The 15,695-nt window shown below is 56.2% G+C and overlaps 1 protein-coding gene across 1 annotated transcript; it reads right to left on the bottom strand.

Moving 5' to 3' along the window:
• Positions 1 to 8,834: 8,834 nt before the first annotated feature.
• On the bottom strand, positions 8,835 to 11,782 carry POU3F1 (POU class 3 homeobox 1). Its single transcript, XM_045546461.1, has one exon. The coding sequence runs from the start codon at positions 11,727 to 11,729 to the stop codon at positions 10,377 to 10,379; it is 1,353 nt and encodes a 450-aa protein (XP_045402417.1). The 5' UTR covers positions 11,730 to 11,782; the 3' UTR covers positions 8,835 to 10,376.
• Positions 11,783 to 15,695: the final 3,913 nt, after the last annotated feature.

Here is a 15,695-nt window from a genome sequence, read left to right as displayed (position 1 = left end):
GCTTGGTGTCTGCTCTCCCCTGGGAGGGCTGGGGTGGGACAGGTCCCCTCCCCCTGCTCCCCACAGCTGAGCAGAGTCATACATCACCAAGGGGCCTGGGCTCCCTAGATGTATTGCCCTAATACGTCGCTATAGCAACCCCTCTCTAATCCTGCATTATTCTAATGTGGTCCCCCTCCCCACTGTGATGTATAGTTTGGGTCTCAGAGCTGCCAGGCCCTTTTGCTGAGAGTCTGCTCTAAGTCCCCCAGGGATGGGTGGGTTGGGGGCCCGGCTTCCTTGGATCCCATCTTCTCCTCACCATGTGCATGGGGTTCTTAGGCTGGGTGTGGAGGTGGGCTCTGGCCTATCAGCCTACCCGCCCGCCTTCCCAGAGAAGGGAAGCAGCAGGCCCCGTGTCCCAAGCCCTGGCACACGAGTGCCTGACGCACCGACCCACGCCAGCCTGCCCAGCCTGGGGACCTGAGGCCTTGGGGTTGGGGGCCAGGGCAGGACAATAACTGCATTCCGGCTGTTAGCCACAGGCCCCCATTGTTCCTGTGGACACTGCCTGCTTGAGGGCCGAGATTCTGGCCCTCACCCTGTGTGGGGCGTAGGATGCTCCCTGGACACTCCCCCAGCGACCATAGAGGGGTGATTCATGGGGTGGCCAGGGCATAGCAGGTCCCAGCTGTGCCCAGATTCTGGGGGGTGGGAGGGGGAGGCAACTGAGGGCTGTTTGTGTCAGGGGAGGGGGTTGAATAGCCAGAGGACTCGGGGCCCTGGACGCCAACCACGTCATCTCCTATCCCTCCTTGTGTGTGGGCCGGTCAGAGAGGCCCCATTGTCAGAGGAGAGGGCCCACCCGGGCTGGAAGGGAAGTGGGGCCTGAGCAGGACCACCCCTCACTCTGCACTGGTGGGGAGGAATTGAGGTCCAGAGAATGGCAGGGACTTGTTCAAGGTCACACAGCTAGATGGTGACAGGCCTAGGACAAGAACACTTCCCCATATCTCCCTGGTGCTGAGATACTGCTGCCATTTCTGACAGAAACCCAAGTCCCAGTGGGGATCTTCAGTACTGGCAGGAGTTATGTTCATAAACTCCTTCCTCTCCCCACTTCCTTTGCAGTCCTTCTAGTTTAGGTCAGCACTTGGCATCCCTGAAGTAAGACATTAGAGCTAAGAGGCATACTAGGGCCATGCAGAGCCATGTGGACTCCACCCCCCACCCCTGCCCCGTGGGGCCCAGAAGTCATGGAGGGCATGGAGGTTCCCAGGGCTCTGACACAGGAGTCATGGATGCAGCAGTAGGCTTCATTATTTCCTCCCAGTTTTCTCACTTGGTCCTTCACATACCTACCCTACATGACTGAGAGGTAGACAGGGGAAGAGGCTTATCTAGGAGTGTTTTGAGGACAGAGGGACTGGTCTTAATCTATCTCTGTGCTTAATATAAGGCCTGATAGTTAGATTGGATGATTGGATGAGTGTATGGTAGATGGATGGGCGGGTGGTTGCATAGGTGGTTGAAGGGTGGATAGATGAGTGGATGAGTGGGTAGATGTGTGAAAGGATGGTTGTTGCATGGATAGGTGGGTGGGCTAATGGATGGGTGAGTGGGTGGATGTAGGATGGATGGGTGGATGGATGAAGGAATGCACATTTCATATACTGAGGTCTAGGGATGACAAATGGCATGACTTGAGATGAACAGTGGAGTGAGGCCTGTACCCAGGTAGCTGGGTCCCAGCTTTGAGGCTGGGCCTCCCTGTGGCATGATTTGGTGATCAACCTCTGGGCAGGGTTGCAGTAGAACTAGGAGTTGGGACCTAAAGGAATCGATAGTCAGACTTAGTCTCATGGTAGGTGGCTTCCCAGGGTCTAGGAGCCTTGACCCTGGGTTGAATCTTCTGTGCTTACCGTTGGTCGAAGGGTCCCAGGAAGAGGAATGTTCAAGAAAGAGGAGTGAATGGGATCTAAGGGCTCAGGCTGAGTGACTTTGTCTCCGTGAGATCAGGCCCAGAGCCAGGCACCCCCAGGCAAACCCCCACTTATTTTTCATGACCTAGCTGAATGGTACCACCTCTATGAGGCCTTCCCTGACCCTCTCTCTGGGTGCTGTCTGTCTCTCGAGAACCCAGCACAGACCCTTAGTACTTAGAAGGGGGCTGAGTGTGCATTATTGGGGACATGGAGTTGCCACAAAGAGGCAGAAGTGGGGAATAGGCTGAGACTGCACCTGTCACTAATTTTCTGGGTCATCTCGGGCCAGGCCCTAAACATCCTCGGCCCCAGTGCCTCATCTGTGGACTGGGGTGGAGATCTTGAACTTTTCTTTCCAGAGTGGTTTTGAGCATGAAGAGAAATAATTCTAGGTGGAGAGAGCACAAAGTATTATTTTCCTGCTCTGCTTCAGCTCAGCAATAATATATATTGTATGTATAAAATTATTTTTATAGCTAACATTTAACGTGTACTTACAATGTGCGAGGTTCTCTTCTAAGTGTTTATATAATAATCATGTCTCATCTAATCCTCACAGCAATTCTTCATTTACAGATGAGGAAACTGAGGCATGGAGGGCTTAGCAGATTGCCAAAAGCCCCATGGGTAGGAGGTGCAGCCAGGATGAACATCTGGGCAGATGCCAGGGCCCATATTCTTTTTGTTTAGAGACAGTGTCTCACTCTGTCGCCCAGGCTAGCTAGGGTGCAGTGGCATGATCACAACTCACTGTAACCTCGAACTCTTGGGCTCAAGTAATCCTCCTGCCTCAGCCTCCCCAGTAGCTAGGACTACAGGTGTGTACCACCACACCTGGCTTGTTTTTAATTTTTTGCAGAGACAGGGTCTTGCTGTATTGCCCAGGCTGATCTCAAACTCCTGGCCTCAAGTGATCCTCCTGCCTCCGCCTCCTAAAGTGCTGGGATTGCAAGCAGGAGCCACTGTGCCCAGCTAGAGCCCACATTCTCAGCTGCTACATGTGGCTGCTCAGCACATAGTAACCTGGAATGGGCCGATCAGGAGGGCTTCTTAACTGTGTTAGTGATCCTAGGCAAATTACCCACTTGCCTTGAGCTTCAGGGTGGTGGAAAAGGGGGAAACTTCTGGCTAGTGAGCTCCAGCACGCCTGGTCCCCAGCTTCTCTCCCTGGCCCTCTCCTGAGCTCTGGAACCTCCTTGGCATTGGGCAAATACCCAAGCACTGAACACCACTGTTTGCACCAGTAGGGGGTGTAAAAAGAACATGGACCCGGGACCCAGACAAAACGAGTTTTATCCCAGCATCTATCATTAACTAGCGTTACTGCCTTGGACAGGTCACTAACATTCTCTGGGCGGCACTTTCCTCATCTGTAAAATAGGAATAATTAATGTGAGATAGTGAAAATAAAGCACAGAGTAAGTGATGGGTAGGCATGGCAGGGTGCTTTGGACAGAGTGGGGCCAGGGTGGGGTTTGTCACATTATGGCTTTGTTCCCTGTCCACTTGCTTCTGCAGTGCCCTGCGCAGACCCCACAATAAGACAGCTTTCATTCATTCATCACTTGTGCTAACACTATGTGTACATTATCCCACTTAATTCTCAAGATAACTCTACGATAAGGGAACTGCCATTGTCACCAAACCAGGAAACTGAGGCACAGAAATGTAAGCAGTTGGCCTAAAGTCACATACCTGATAAGGGGTAGAGTCAGGGTTTGTACCTAGGTGCCTTCACCATTCTGCTCTTTGCCTTCTCTGAGGCACAGAGAGCTTCTGGGGGGACTTTGATGACAATGGGAGAAGACAGGTGACCCACACAGGCTGGAGGAGGCCTTGTCATGGGCTCGGTCTGTCCCTGAGCTGCTTGGGTCAGCTCTACCAGCTTCTTGTGGAGGGGACACTCCCTCCTCCCCAGGCTGGCTCAGCTCCAGGGAAAGCCCAAGGATGGGGACAAGGTCCCATTTCAGGCCACCAGCAGTAGCAAGGCAGGGTCCAGGTCTGTTCTGGCTCCTGCTCCTGCTCAGAGCAGAATAATCTGGCGCCTTTGAAGAAGGATTTCTGAAAAGCCATCAGGAGTGAATCATTGACTTAGGGAGGCGATGAATCAACGGGGAGTTCATAAAACGGCAAATGAATCGGGTGTGAGAGCGACAGAGCCACTGCTATTCCCCAGAACCCTCCGGGGACAGAGAGCCGAGAGAAAAGAAATAAAAATAACACGGGGCCTTACGCCTGCCACAAACGCGAGGCAGCCCCTCCTTCCATGTGGGAAGACAAAGTGGGGCAGAGGGATGAGACCCACCGGTGGTAAAGTGGGGCCAGAGGGAGGCTCCCGTGGCACTGCTGGCTCTCTGGGTTCAGGCTGTGGGTGTAATTAGCAAATGCCTTTCTCCCTTCTTTTCAGGAGCCCTCACAAGAAAGAACACTGATTTTGACGAACACCCAAAATAATGTGAGATCAGGCACCATGCATTATGCATGAGGTCTGATTTAACATGAACATTATTTCTTGTGTACGAGACCATATGCCTCCGTGCTGTCTCTGCAGCCTAATAATACCCAGACCCACCCTGGTCAGGCTCAGCAGGAGACATGTCCACTGGTGTGTATGCGTGGTGGGAGGGACTGGAGCAAAGCCCTCCTGGTACTTAGGTCATGTAAGGAGAGCCCACTCAGATGCCCAGGAGGGAGGTGGGTCGTGGGAGGTGGGTCATGCCCTTGGAGAAATACCAGGGAGCTAGAGGTTGGGCATAACTGTGTGAAAGTGCCACTGTATGTGTGCGTGTATATGTGTGTGTGTGTGTGTGTGTGACATCAGGACCCCGTGACGAGGTGATGCTGGGTTCATCATGTGGCGATGTGGGGGCATATGCGTAGTGAGGTTTTACTGCACAAGAAGGACGACGGCAGGAACGGATAGATCTAATTGCTGTGTGTTTGTATATATATACGCATATGTATGTGTGGGGGTGTGTGTTTAAAAAATAAGATCACACATACATACAAACACACAGCCTAACTTTAATTATCTGAAAGGAGCAGGAAGAGATCTGGGAGGAGCTGGGAAAATGATGGGCAGGGATGTGTTTGGAAAGTGGTTTGTGGGGTAAGTGCTTGGAAATCCAGAGAGAAGGGGACCCGGTCAAATGCTACAAAGGATGGTTGTGTGTGCTTAATCAAAAATTACAGGTGCCAGGTACTGGGGGACTCCCAAGAGCTCAGTGCCAAAGACCAGGAAGCTGGTCTTGGACAGCCCGTACGGTGGCGTGGATGTGCCCACAGGTGTGTTAGCGTGTGTGTGAGTGAGCAAGGCAGCTGGAGCCTGGACTGGGGTTTTAACTGGCTGAGAGGAGGAGGGATGGGGGGGCAGTGAGTGGAGAGAGACAGAGAGGTGGTGTGGGATGGTAGGTTTCTGAGGGTGGCTGTGAGTAAGAGGCAAGGGTCGTGGGCAGTTGTGTGTGAGAGAGAGAAAGAGAGAGAGGGAGAGGGAGAAGGCTTGCTTCCTTTGGGGGCTAAAGTGGCCTCTGCTCTACTTGGCAGCCCCCGTACGGTAGTCAAGTTAAAGCTGACTTTTGGGGGGCATGCTCAACTTCAAGGTGGCTCTGGAGACTGCTGCCACGTCCCCGCACTGGGACCAACAGAGGACAGTCCTCGCACACAGAGGCCTCAGAGGCAGCAAGGGGAGCCCTGCATGGCCAAACATCATTTGAACTCTAGGGCCTTCTAATGTGACAGGCAGGCTCCTCCAGCTGCCCCTGGAGTCACTAAGCCAGAGGCCCTGCGTAGATGCTCTTGGCTAAGCTCAGGGGGAGCAGCTGGGCCAGATAACCAACCTCCTCTCGCTCTACCCCTGGCTTAGGTGGGTCTCTTTCTGGAACTGAAGCCCTGCTGGGGAAAGTCCCAGGGAAGGAGACAGCCCGGTCCTGGGTGTGTTATTAGAGGCCCAGGGCCTCTGCAGGGAAGGCTGAGTTCCACACAACTCTAAATGGGAGCTGTGGTTGGGGGTCAACTAGTCCTGTGGGCATCCAGTCGAGTCCCAGTGTCCAGGGTTTATCGCACAGGACCTAAGCCGTGCAACATGTTATATAAGCTAGTGCAACCTTCTAGGGCAGGAGGTGGGGGAGAATATAGATGTTCTTGGGGCTCAGCGCAGGCTACCTTCTGGGTTTGCCTTGATGACCACAGGTGACCACAATGGCTATCTTCTTTCCTTCCAGTATTGGCCAAACTCCACCCAGAAAATGTTCTTCCGGCTCAAAGCATTAGCGGTGTAGCATGAATTTTATTTTCCCCCTCCTACTTCTGGGATCAGCTATGGATTTGCACACACAGTGGTATACACACAAATTCTTACACCAACATGCAGAGGTTCACATGGGGAGAGAGAAATTTTAACTACCGAAATCTGTGGCTACAGGATCACAGAAAATAATTTTGTTCAAGTGAGAAAGGGAGGGAGATGAGATCAGAAAATTCCAAATTTGCTAGGGAAAGCTTGGACTTCGTTGGAGGTTGACGCTAGGGACACATGCCTCTCTTGAATAAACCAAGTCTAAGGCTCTCAGGAGCAAGCAGGTAGATACACATACACATGGGATGAAGAAGCTGCAATTAAGCCCACAGCTGACTGTGCCTTTCCTAAACTCTATTCTATCCAGGGGTAAGACTCCAGGGAAAAATATTTCTCTTCCTCTGGTTTTCTCCTTAGAAAGTCAAAGGAGCGGGGGTTCCTACCATCATCCCAGGCTGGAGTCTGGGTGGGGAAGGATATCTGGGACCGTCTGGGGTTGATCACTGGGTAGCTATTCCAGGCTGGTGTCTCATTAAGCAAAATCCTTGCAAAGTGAAAGATTTTCTTCCACCTCTTTTTCCACTTTTTTCCCCCATTTTTTTTTTTGTTCTACTCCTCAGCTGCTGCTGGTTCTTGGGAGGCTGCATTGTTTTGCTGTTTTTGAGTTGACTTGCTTAAATAATAAACCCACCCTCTTGTAGAGGATTAAGCAGACAATTAGGAAATCAATCAATCAATTGGTGTCAGCTGCAGGCAGAGGCCAGTGAAAGGCCCCATCTTCCCGGTGGCCCTTTCCAACCTCAAAACCTGCTGAGGCTCTGGGCTGCGCAGGCAGCGGGAAGCTCTGAGCTTCATTTGCTTCCATTTCAGGGCCCCGAGGCTGGGACAAATCCAGGAATGGAGAAATAAGGAGGGAGTAGGGAGGAGTGTGGGACGGCTTCGAAGTTTTGTACTTAACGGAGCAGGAAACGAGGGGCTTGAGGCAGGGTGGCCAGCTGCTCCTGGCAGGCCGTGCCATCACCCTGCAGGATAGTAAGTTCCCGGCCTCCTCCTTAGGAAACGCAAGGAGGGTAAGTGGCCCACCAGTGTGTGGAACAGCTGGGACATGGGTGCCAATTATAGGGCTTTTTGCTCACTAGGCTGGACTAGAGAGGAAATTAAAAAAAAGGAGCAGGCTGTGAGAAGCTGAGTCTTTGGAACCCGAGGCAGCTTTCATACTTGCAGAGACAATTTCCCCCAAGATTGAGGGGCAGAGCCCTGAAAGTCACCAGGAACTCTCACTATGTCACAGTCATCCTGAGGCCCCAGCCTGGCCGGAGACCACCAACTTCGGGGTCTAGGAACATCTCTCTGGGTATCCCAGATGCCATCGGCTAGAGCCAAGGCCTCTCACAGGCCTGGACTTGGGCAGCTTCCCTGGCAGGAGGGGCCCCACGTACACCCTCACTAGGGACAACTTTCTCCCTGGCTAAAAGATTGTGCCTTCAAGCTCTGGCTCCACGGAGAGAAAGAAAACTTGTGTGGTTTCTCCTGAGAAGGGAAAAGAACCGCATCTATGGAGGAATCAGGAACAGCTCTTTTATTAGTATTTTTAAGAACAGGTTTTTAAAGGAAAATATAAGATCTTTCCTGGGACGCAGGTAGTCTTAGGCTCTGGACCTGGAACCCAGACCTGTGCCCTGTCAGCCTGACTCTCGGAGGGGATGTACCTGCTGAAGGCTGGAGAGAGGAGCGTCTGAGGGTGTCTGTGCTTTTCCTCCCTCCCTCTCACAGGCATCACTCTCTGTGGTGGTGGGGTCTTGGGCACCACTCCAGGATTGGAGATGTCAAATCCTTCTGGTGGCACAATTGTTTCTGCCCTTACTTCTCCCCAGGAGAAGTTGGGGCAGGTAGTTTATTTGCAGAGAATTGGGACTGGCTTTGCCCAAGCAGATCGGCAGGGCTCCCTCCCCAGGCTGACTCAGCTCATGGGGGACCACTAACTGGACCTCTGTCTATGCTGTTAGAACTCCCAGTGGATCCAGGAGGGTTTGGATTGCAGGTGGGGAGCCAGCTGGGGTAGGATGGTGGGGCCTGACCAGGCTTCCAGCTGCCCAGGACCTGGGATGGTGAAATCGGCCTGGACTCCACATATGAAGTACAAAGTGAAATCAAAGTTGGGGGTCAGGGTGTCGGGTACGGGATTATAGAGATTCTGGGCTGGTGATCCAGGCCGAGATGGGCTTCTTCCTTGGCCGAGAAGAGTGGTTGAGTTTTGCTTGAGGAATGGCTGACCCAAATCGCATGTGGTATCTGTGGTTCATTGTCCCGGGCTCTGGTCTGGTCTCAGGAGAGTCTGTTTATGGGAGGGGGACATGAGGCAGCTTCATCTTCCCTAAACTGACACACCTGAAGCAGGGGCCCAACTGTTGCCCAAGTCCTGATACTGGCCTGGAAGAAAGTCTGTGTGATCACCTTCCTCTGAGATCTCTCTTACTGAGGCCAGAACCAAACTTTAGGGAGGTGAGGCAGGGTATCCCATCACTTCCCCCGAATACCGACCCAGCCCTAGCAGTAAAGAGGACAGGACACAGCCCTGGGGTACATGTTTATGTGAGTAATAAAATATTTACTATAACATAAATATAAAGGGAACTTCCCAGTCTACATTATTTTTTTTTTTGCAATAAAGATACAAAGAGAATGCACCGAAACATTGTTTCAAAAAATAATAAAAAATAAAATAACAAAATTTAAATTCATACCATAACAAACAGAAGAAGAAATGGAGAAGAGGGGAAGCTCCAAACACATCCAGAAAATAAATAGAGATGGGTCAGAAATCCGGAAATCATATTAAAATATCTTTTTCGGATTAGTCGGTGTACAAAATCCTTTAGGAGGGGAGGAAGGGCAACTCGGAAAACCAAAAATAAAAACCAAGCACAAAATGTTTCTTCTCCCCACCAGTGTGTACATATCTCACATATTTACATGGTTCCCACCTCACCCCAAACTTGGGGGATTTTTCTCCCGGCCTCCCCCAGCGTCCCGCATCCTCGGGAGCTGGAAAAGGGAGCAGAGGGAAGCCGCAGGGAGTCAGGCAGAAGGTTCTCAGGGAAGGGCTTATTTCTACAGCTGGTTAAAAAATATCTCCAACTTTTCCAAGTTTCGTTTGTTACGGCCAGGAGGGCAGGGCCCCGCGGGGAGCAGGGGCCCCGCTGTGCGGTGGTCAGTCTGCAGCGGGGCAGAAGCCCCTTCCCATCTGGGTGTGTGTGGGAGCGCAGACCCCTCCGGCGTGGCCGGGAACCAAGCCCGGGCTCGGATGAAACGAAACGAAAAATGAACACTCGATTTTTTTTTTGTTAGTTTTTTTTTTTTTTTGCTTTTTTGGGGGAAGGTAGGGGAAGATAAGGGGAAAAAATAAATTAGGCTAGATTAAAGCTTTGGCTATTTCCTGCTTTTATACACAGACGCGGCTCTCGCGACCTCCCCTCCAGGGCCCCGATAAATACAGTATACAGCGATTTAAATTAAGGGCGCGGGCGGAGTTAGAAGGACCCCAGGAGCCGAGAGGCTCCACGAATAAATAAAAACCGTAAAAAACCAAGCCCGGAGAAAGGGGAAAGAGGGGTGGGGCGCATCCTTATAGGAGAGAAGAGGCGTGGAGCGAATAGAGTGTCTGCCCCCCACCCGTGACCCGCAGGCTCGGGAGTCCACGCGGGGAGAGGGATGGGGAACTCTCCTCTTTCCGTCCTCTCTCCCGGGGAATCCCTCACCCTGCACCGCGTTACCTGTCGCTGTGGGGAGGCCGCTGCCGGGATCCGGCCCCGAACAGCCCGAGGGGCAGGGGCGGGGGTCGTCGAGGGGATGGGGGCAGAGAGCAGGCGGCGGGCGGGATGCCCGGGGTGAGTTGGCAAGTTCCGGATCTTCGCTCCTCTCTCCTGGGGCTTGGGCGACGCAGCCTATAAGCCGTCTTCGCCGATCACCGAAGAGGGTCGTCCGGGTGTTTGGTTTTGTTCGAAAGTTTCTGGGCTTTTTGTAAAATCCAAAGCAACCGAACAAAAAGAGTCCAGGCCGCGCGGGCGGGCTGCGCGCCCGCGCCCTGCTGCGCGCCGGCGGGGGCCCAGCCCGCAGGGTCACTGCACCGAGCCGGGCAGTGTGTGGTGATGGTGGTGGTGCAGCGCGGCCGGCGGGGGCGGCGGGGGCGCCGAGGGCGGCGACGCGCCGCCCCCGCCCGGCCCCAGCTCCCCAGGCGCGTAAACGTCGTCCATGGGTGGGTGGCCCGCGCCAGCCGCAGGGGTCATGCGCTTCTCCTTCTGCCGCCGGTTGCAGAACCAGACGCGCACCACCTCCTTCTCCAGCTGCAGACTGTCGGCCAGGCCGGTGATCTCGTGCGCTGAGGGCTTGGGGCACTTGAGAAAGTGGCTCTCGAGCGCGCCTTTGACCCCTACCTCGATGGACGTGCGCTTCTTGCGCTTGCGGCCCTGCGCCGCGATCTTGTCCAGGTTGGTGGGGCTGCCGCTGGACGAGTCGGTCTCCTCCAGCCACTTGTTGAGCAGCGGCTTGAGCTTGCACATGTTCTTGAAGCTCAGCTGCAGGGCCTCGAATCGGCAGATGGTGGTCTGCGAGAACACGTTACCGTAGAGCGTGCCCAGCGCCAGCCCCACGTCGGCCTGCGTGAAGCCCAGCTTGATGCGCCGCTGCTTGAACTGCTTGGCGAACTGCTCCAGGTCGTCCGAGCTGGGCGCATCCTCGTCCGAGTGCTCGCCCACCGACGAGCCGCCGCCGCCCGCGCCCGGGTGCAGGTGCGCCGCTGCCGCGTGCAGGCCGCCCGCGTGTGCGTGTCCGTGTGCGTGTCCGTGGGCGCCCAGATGCGGCGGCGGCGACGGCTCCAGCTGCGCCTCGTGGCCGTCCTCGTGCAGCGCGTGGTGCAGGCCTGGCCCCGCGCCGCCGCCACCCGCCGCCAGCATCCCGGCCAGGCCGCCGCCGCCGCCCCCCGGGTAGGCCGCCTGCGCGTACAGCCCCAGCGGCTGGGGCTGGTGGCCCCCGCCGGCCCCGGGCGACGGCGACATCGCTGGGCCCAAGTGGTGCGCTGTGCCGCCCTGCGCCCATGCCGCGCCCGCGTGGGCCGCCCCTTGGTGCACCAGGCGTGCGTGGAAACCTCCTCCTCCGCCGTCGTCGGCTCGGCCGGTGCCGCCGCCGCCCGCCTTGCCGTGTTCCAGGTGCGGGCCGCCGGCCCAGTCACTGCCGCCGCCTCCTCCCGTGGGCAGCCACTGGGGGTGCGCTAGGCCCACTGGGTGGCCCGCGCCCGCGCCCAGCCACTCGTGGTGCATCAGCTTCTGCACTTCGCGGTACGCGGCCCCTGCGTGCAGCCGCTCGGCGGCCGCCGCCGCCGCTGCCGCCGCCGCGGCGTCCGGGTGCATGAGCGGCCCGGTGCCCCCGGCTCCGCCGCCGGGGCCCCGCGGCAGGTACTGCGCGGTGGTGGCCATGCCGCCCCGCGCCCAGCGCCGCGCCGCCGCCGCCGCCGCTCCGCTCCGTCTGCGGGCCCCGCCGCCGCGCTCCGCCGGCTTAAAGCCCCGACCCGCTCGGCTCTCCGGAGCCCCACCCCACCCGCCGCCCATTGGCTGCCCGCGGAGCCGCCTCCCGCCCCCCTCGGCCCCGGCCCCCGCCCCCCGCGCCCGCCCGTCGCCCGGCCTGGCCGCGCAGAGCTCGCCATTGGGCCTCGCTCCTGGGGTCCCGCGCGCCGGCCGTGCTGATTGGCCGCTGGGGCTTCATTCACGGCCCCCCTACCGTCCGCGTACACACTCACGCCCCGGGGGCGCGGCCGCCACGTGGGGAGTGGCGCGGGGGTGGCACTGGGACCGCACCCCCTCTCGTCCTGGTTGCGTGGGCCCCGCTTTCCCCAGCGCTGGAGACTCGGAGCCCGGCCGGTCCCACATTCCACGCGAGCTGAATTCCCGCCCGCATCCCGCCGGGGCGGCCAGAGGCGGCGGCGAGGATTGCGGGCTCCGGGAGGCGCTCGGGCTCCGAAAAGCGGCTTTGCCGGGCGCTCCTTCTCCGCAGAGCCGCTGCGGGCGGCCAGGATTCCCGCGGGTCCTGGCGGCTGCGAGCGGGAGGCAGCGCGGATTCCCGGCTCGGTTCCGGCACGGCCGCTCCCCTCGCCCGCCTCGCCTCCCGCGGCTTCCAGCATGCACAGAGCGCTCCTCTGCGTGGCTGCGCGGCCCGGCCGGCCCCGGCTTTCCCTCTTCTCCATCTAGCCTCAGCGTCGCAACTCCGCCGACCTGTGTCGCCCTGAGAGCGCGTCCGGCGCGGGCAGAGTCGGGCCAACTCGGCTTCACGCCCCGCGCGGGCGCCCCTTCTCCCAGCACCGCGGCCCAGGTGAGTACCGCGCGGGCGCCTCGGGGCCAGGACGGCGGGCGGCAGCGGTTCCACCGGGATGCGCGAGCTCCTGCAACCCGGCCGCCTTCCAGGGTTCCTGAAGCGGAGGACGTCGAGGTGGAGGCTGTGGCTCCGGGGAGAACGCTGCCGGCGGGGGTGGGGGGGGTTGGGGAGATGGACACTGGGCCCAGGAGTATCTGCCTCGCGTTGCCACAGCCTTCTCGTTCCTTCTCTCAACGTGAACGGCTCATTGGCCGGGCTCACACCCCGGAATTGGAGAGGGATGGACACAGGGAAGGGCCGCCAGCACTTCAGCGTGCAGACCGAGAGCTGTCCAGCCTCGCGTGGAGCCCTGGGCTGGAGTTTACTCTGACTTGCCTGGGGCCGCTGAAAAGGGAATTGAGATTGAGGAGGCCTTGTTGGAACGGTGGGCCGTGCAATTCAGCTACCTCCTTATCCCTCTAGCTCTTCCAGGACTCCCTGAAGGGCCCCCAGTGGAGCTGGGCCTCAGCTGCAGCTCCTGTGTGGCTCTTTACCTGACATCCATCCCAGGCTGAGGGCAGTGAGCTGAAGCCTCTCCTCTTTCCCACACTGAGACTTGGGTCCTAGGGAGTCTTCAGCTGCCAGTCCTACCTCTTTTCTCTCCCTGATCTTGTCTCAAGTGGGTTCATAGATTCCAGGGCCCAGATCACAGAACCGAGCTGGGGGCCTAGCCAAGGGCCCTACTAGGCAAGTCAGGACTGTAGAATAAAACCTCCATGTGTGAATAAAGGTGCTGAGGTTCAGGTGGGAGCTGCAGTGGGGGTGATTTGAGCATGCTGAAACATAGTTGACAGTGACAAGGGTCACCCTGGGCACAGACTGTGCTCATCTGGGCCCTGAATGCCCCAGGACCAGCCTCTGGCTAGTCCCCAAGGGAGAGAGTGGGACAGAGCAGGGTCTTTGGCCATTGGCCACTGTCCTGAACAGGCTCCTTAGGTCCCACCCTCACTGTAAGAGCTGTGATGGGCCCCGTGTCTGAACCCAGCTAGAGATGCTGGGCTTTGCTGGACGCTGGCCCAGAAAGTGGCCACCGTGAGGCAGCCCAGGTCCCCGAGGTAGGACCAAGGCTAGGAATCTTGCAGTGAAGTCTCCTCTCATGCCAGCTCTAACCAGGCCTGTGTGACAGTGAAGGTTAGGCTTCTAACCTGGAGCTGCCACTATCTTCCTGGGCAAGAGTAACTCTGGTCCAGTCTCTCCAGCCCTTGGTTTTCCTTCCTGTAAATTGGGAATGACTGTACCATAGGCAGCCCACCTGTCTCACTAAGGTAGGTCAGATAGTGGTAGGAGACAACGGGGGTGAAAAGCTCTCAGGGCTTTTACTCTGGTTGTTTCTATTGTTGCTGTCCAGTAAGTGGCAAGGTATGCCCCTTCTTTGATGAAATCTCAGTGTCCTCATCTATAGAGTGGGATCGTGGAGGTTTGGACCAGTTGACCTCTCAGGCCCTTGTAGTTCTGATGATCTGGGAATTTGTGAATCTGTGCCTGTTCCTGTTAGAGGAAGAGGAATGTCTGGATAGTGGATAGGTATGGTGATGTCTGGCCACTGAGGCTTGAAGAATAATGACCAGCAGGCATGGTGTTTTACAAAGTGCTTTTACATTCATCATTTTACCTGTGCCTCTCTGCCCTGTGAGAGAACACTGAGATTGTCATCCTCACCGTGTAGATCAGGGAACTGAGACTTGTCAGAGGGCGCAGGACCTGTGAGTTACCACTCCTCATCACTGTCCCCAGTGCTATGGGTTGGGGGGATGCCTATGGAGGCAGCAGCTTTGGCTGTCACAGCAAAGAGAGCCCATGGTCCTGTTTCTGGTAGCTCTCAGGGGCAGGCCAGGGCCTGCGGGGGCTCCCAAAGCTGTGTTTCCAGGTCTGTGCTGAATTGAACAGCATCTTCAGCAAAGCAGTAGCCAGGCTCCTAGGTTACCAGCCTGTCACCCAATAAATCAGAGTTCCAATCCCATCTCCCCCTGTGGTAGTCCTTTGACTTTGTCGCAGTTACATTGCCTCTTAGAGCCTCAGTTTCTTCATCTTAAAATGAGGACAGTCATGCCTGCTTCTCAGGATTCCTTTGAGGCTCCAAAGATGAAATAAAGCATGTAATTTTGGTGCCCTTTAAATGTTCAATGCTGCCCTGGGGTGAGCAGCAGTATGAACTAGGGAAGATAAAATTCCTTTCTCTGCTTTGGAAATTTTTGACCCGCTATAAGGACGTGGGTTTGGTCGTGAGTCACCATTTTCTTGTGTTTAGAGTTAAGTTTCCCCCAGGAAGTCTTGACATCCTTTTCACTCTCATTCTTGGAGATTCTGTGTGGGACTCTGGGAGCTGTGAAATGGCCACTGGCAGAGACACCTGCAGCTGAACAGCCCCTCTCTCCAGGAACTGCACCTTCACAGACCCTGGGGAGAACTTGTCCTGGGACCCACAGCACACAGCCACAGGTGTACACGAGAAAGGCCCACCTGACCCATGCAGACGCAGAACGGTGTGGGCACGCAGACAGTGTGCATTCACACACATCCACACATGTGACACACAGATACAAACATGCAGTTTAACACAGGGCCAAACATACAGATTCACAATAGGAACACATGGACTGGCATCATTAGGCCAAAAGTTCGTAATCACCCAAAACAACACCCCACGATAAATACAGGTGTGTACCTACATAGGGACATACATGGAACTCACACATAGGCAGAAATAGGCTCAAATAGGTATTCCTTCAGTGACGGAGAGGTACACGAGACCTACAGGTCCTTGGAGTCACAAACATGGAGACACTCAGCTGGCATGCCTGGTCACACAGATAGACACCCCTTTGCATTCACACCCATGAGCACGCAGAGATAAAAGGAGGCCCACCCCACACACACCACGCAGACAGACATATACACCCACACCCTGTAGGAGTTAACAGATCCTCCCAAAGGGATCAGAAAGCTCAGGAAGGGGCTGTGTCCAGCCCAGAGTTTGTTCCGCATGGTTTGGTGACAGTGCTAGTCCCGAGGCAGCAGGGAAGCCCTTTCTTCTC

This window comes from Lemur catta, chromosome 3 (genome assembly GCF_020740605.2).
Source record: "Lemur catta isolate mLemCat1 chromosome 3, mLemCat1.pri, whole genome shotgun sequence".
In the NCBI taxonomy this organism is placed as follows: Eukaryota; Metazoa; Chordata; class Mammalia; order Primates; family Lemuridae; genus Lemur; species Lemur catta.
This window is presented reverse-complemented; position numbering and strand designations above follow the sequence as displayed.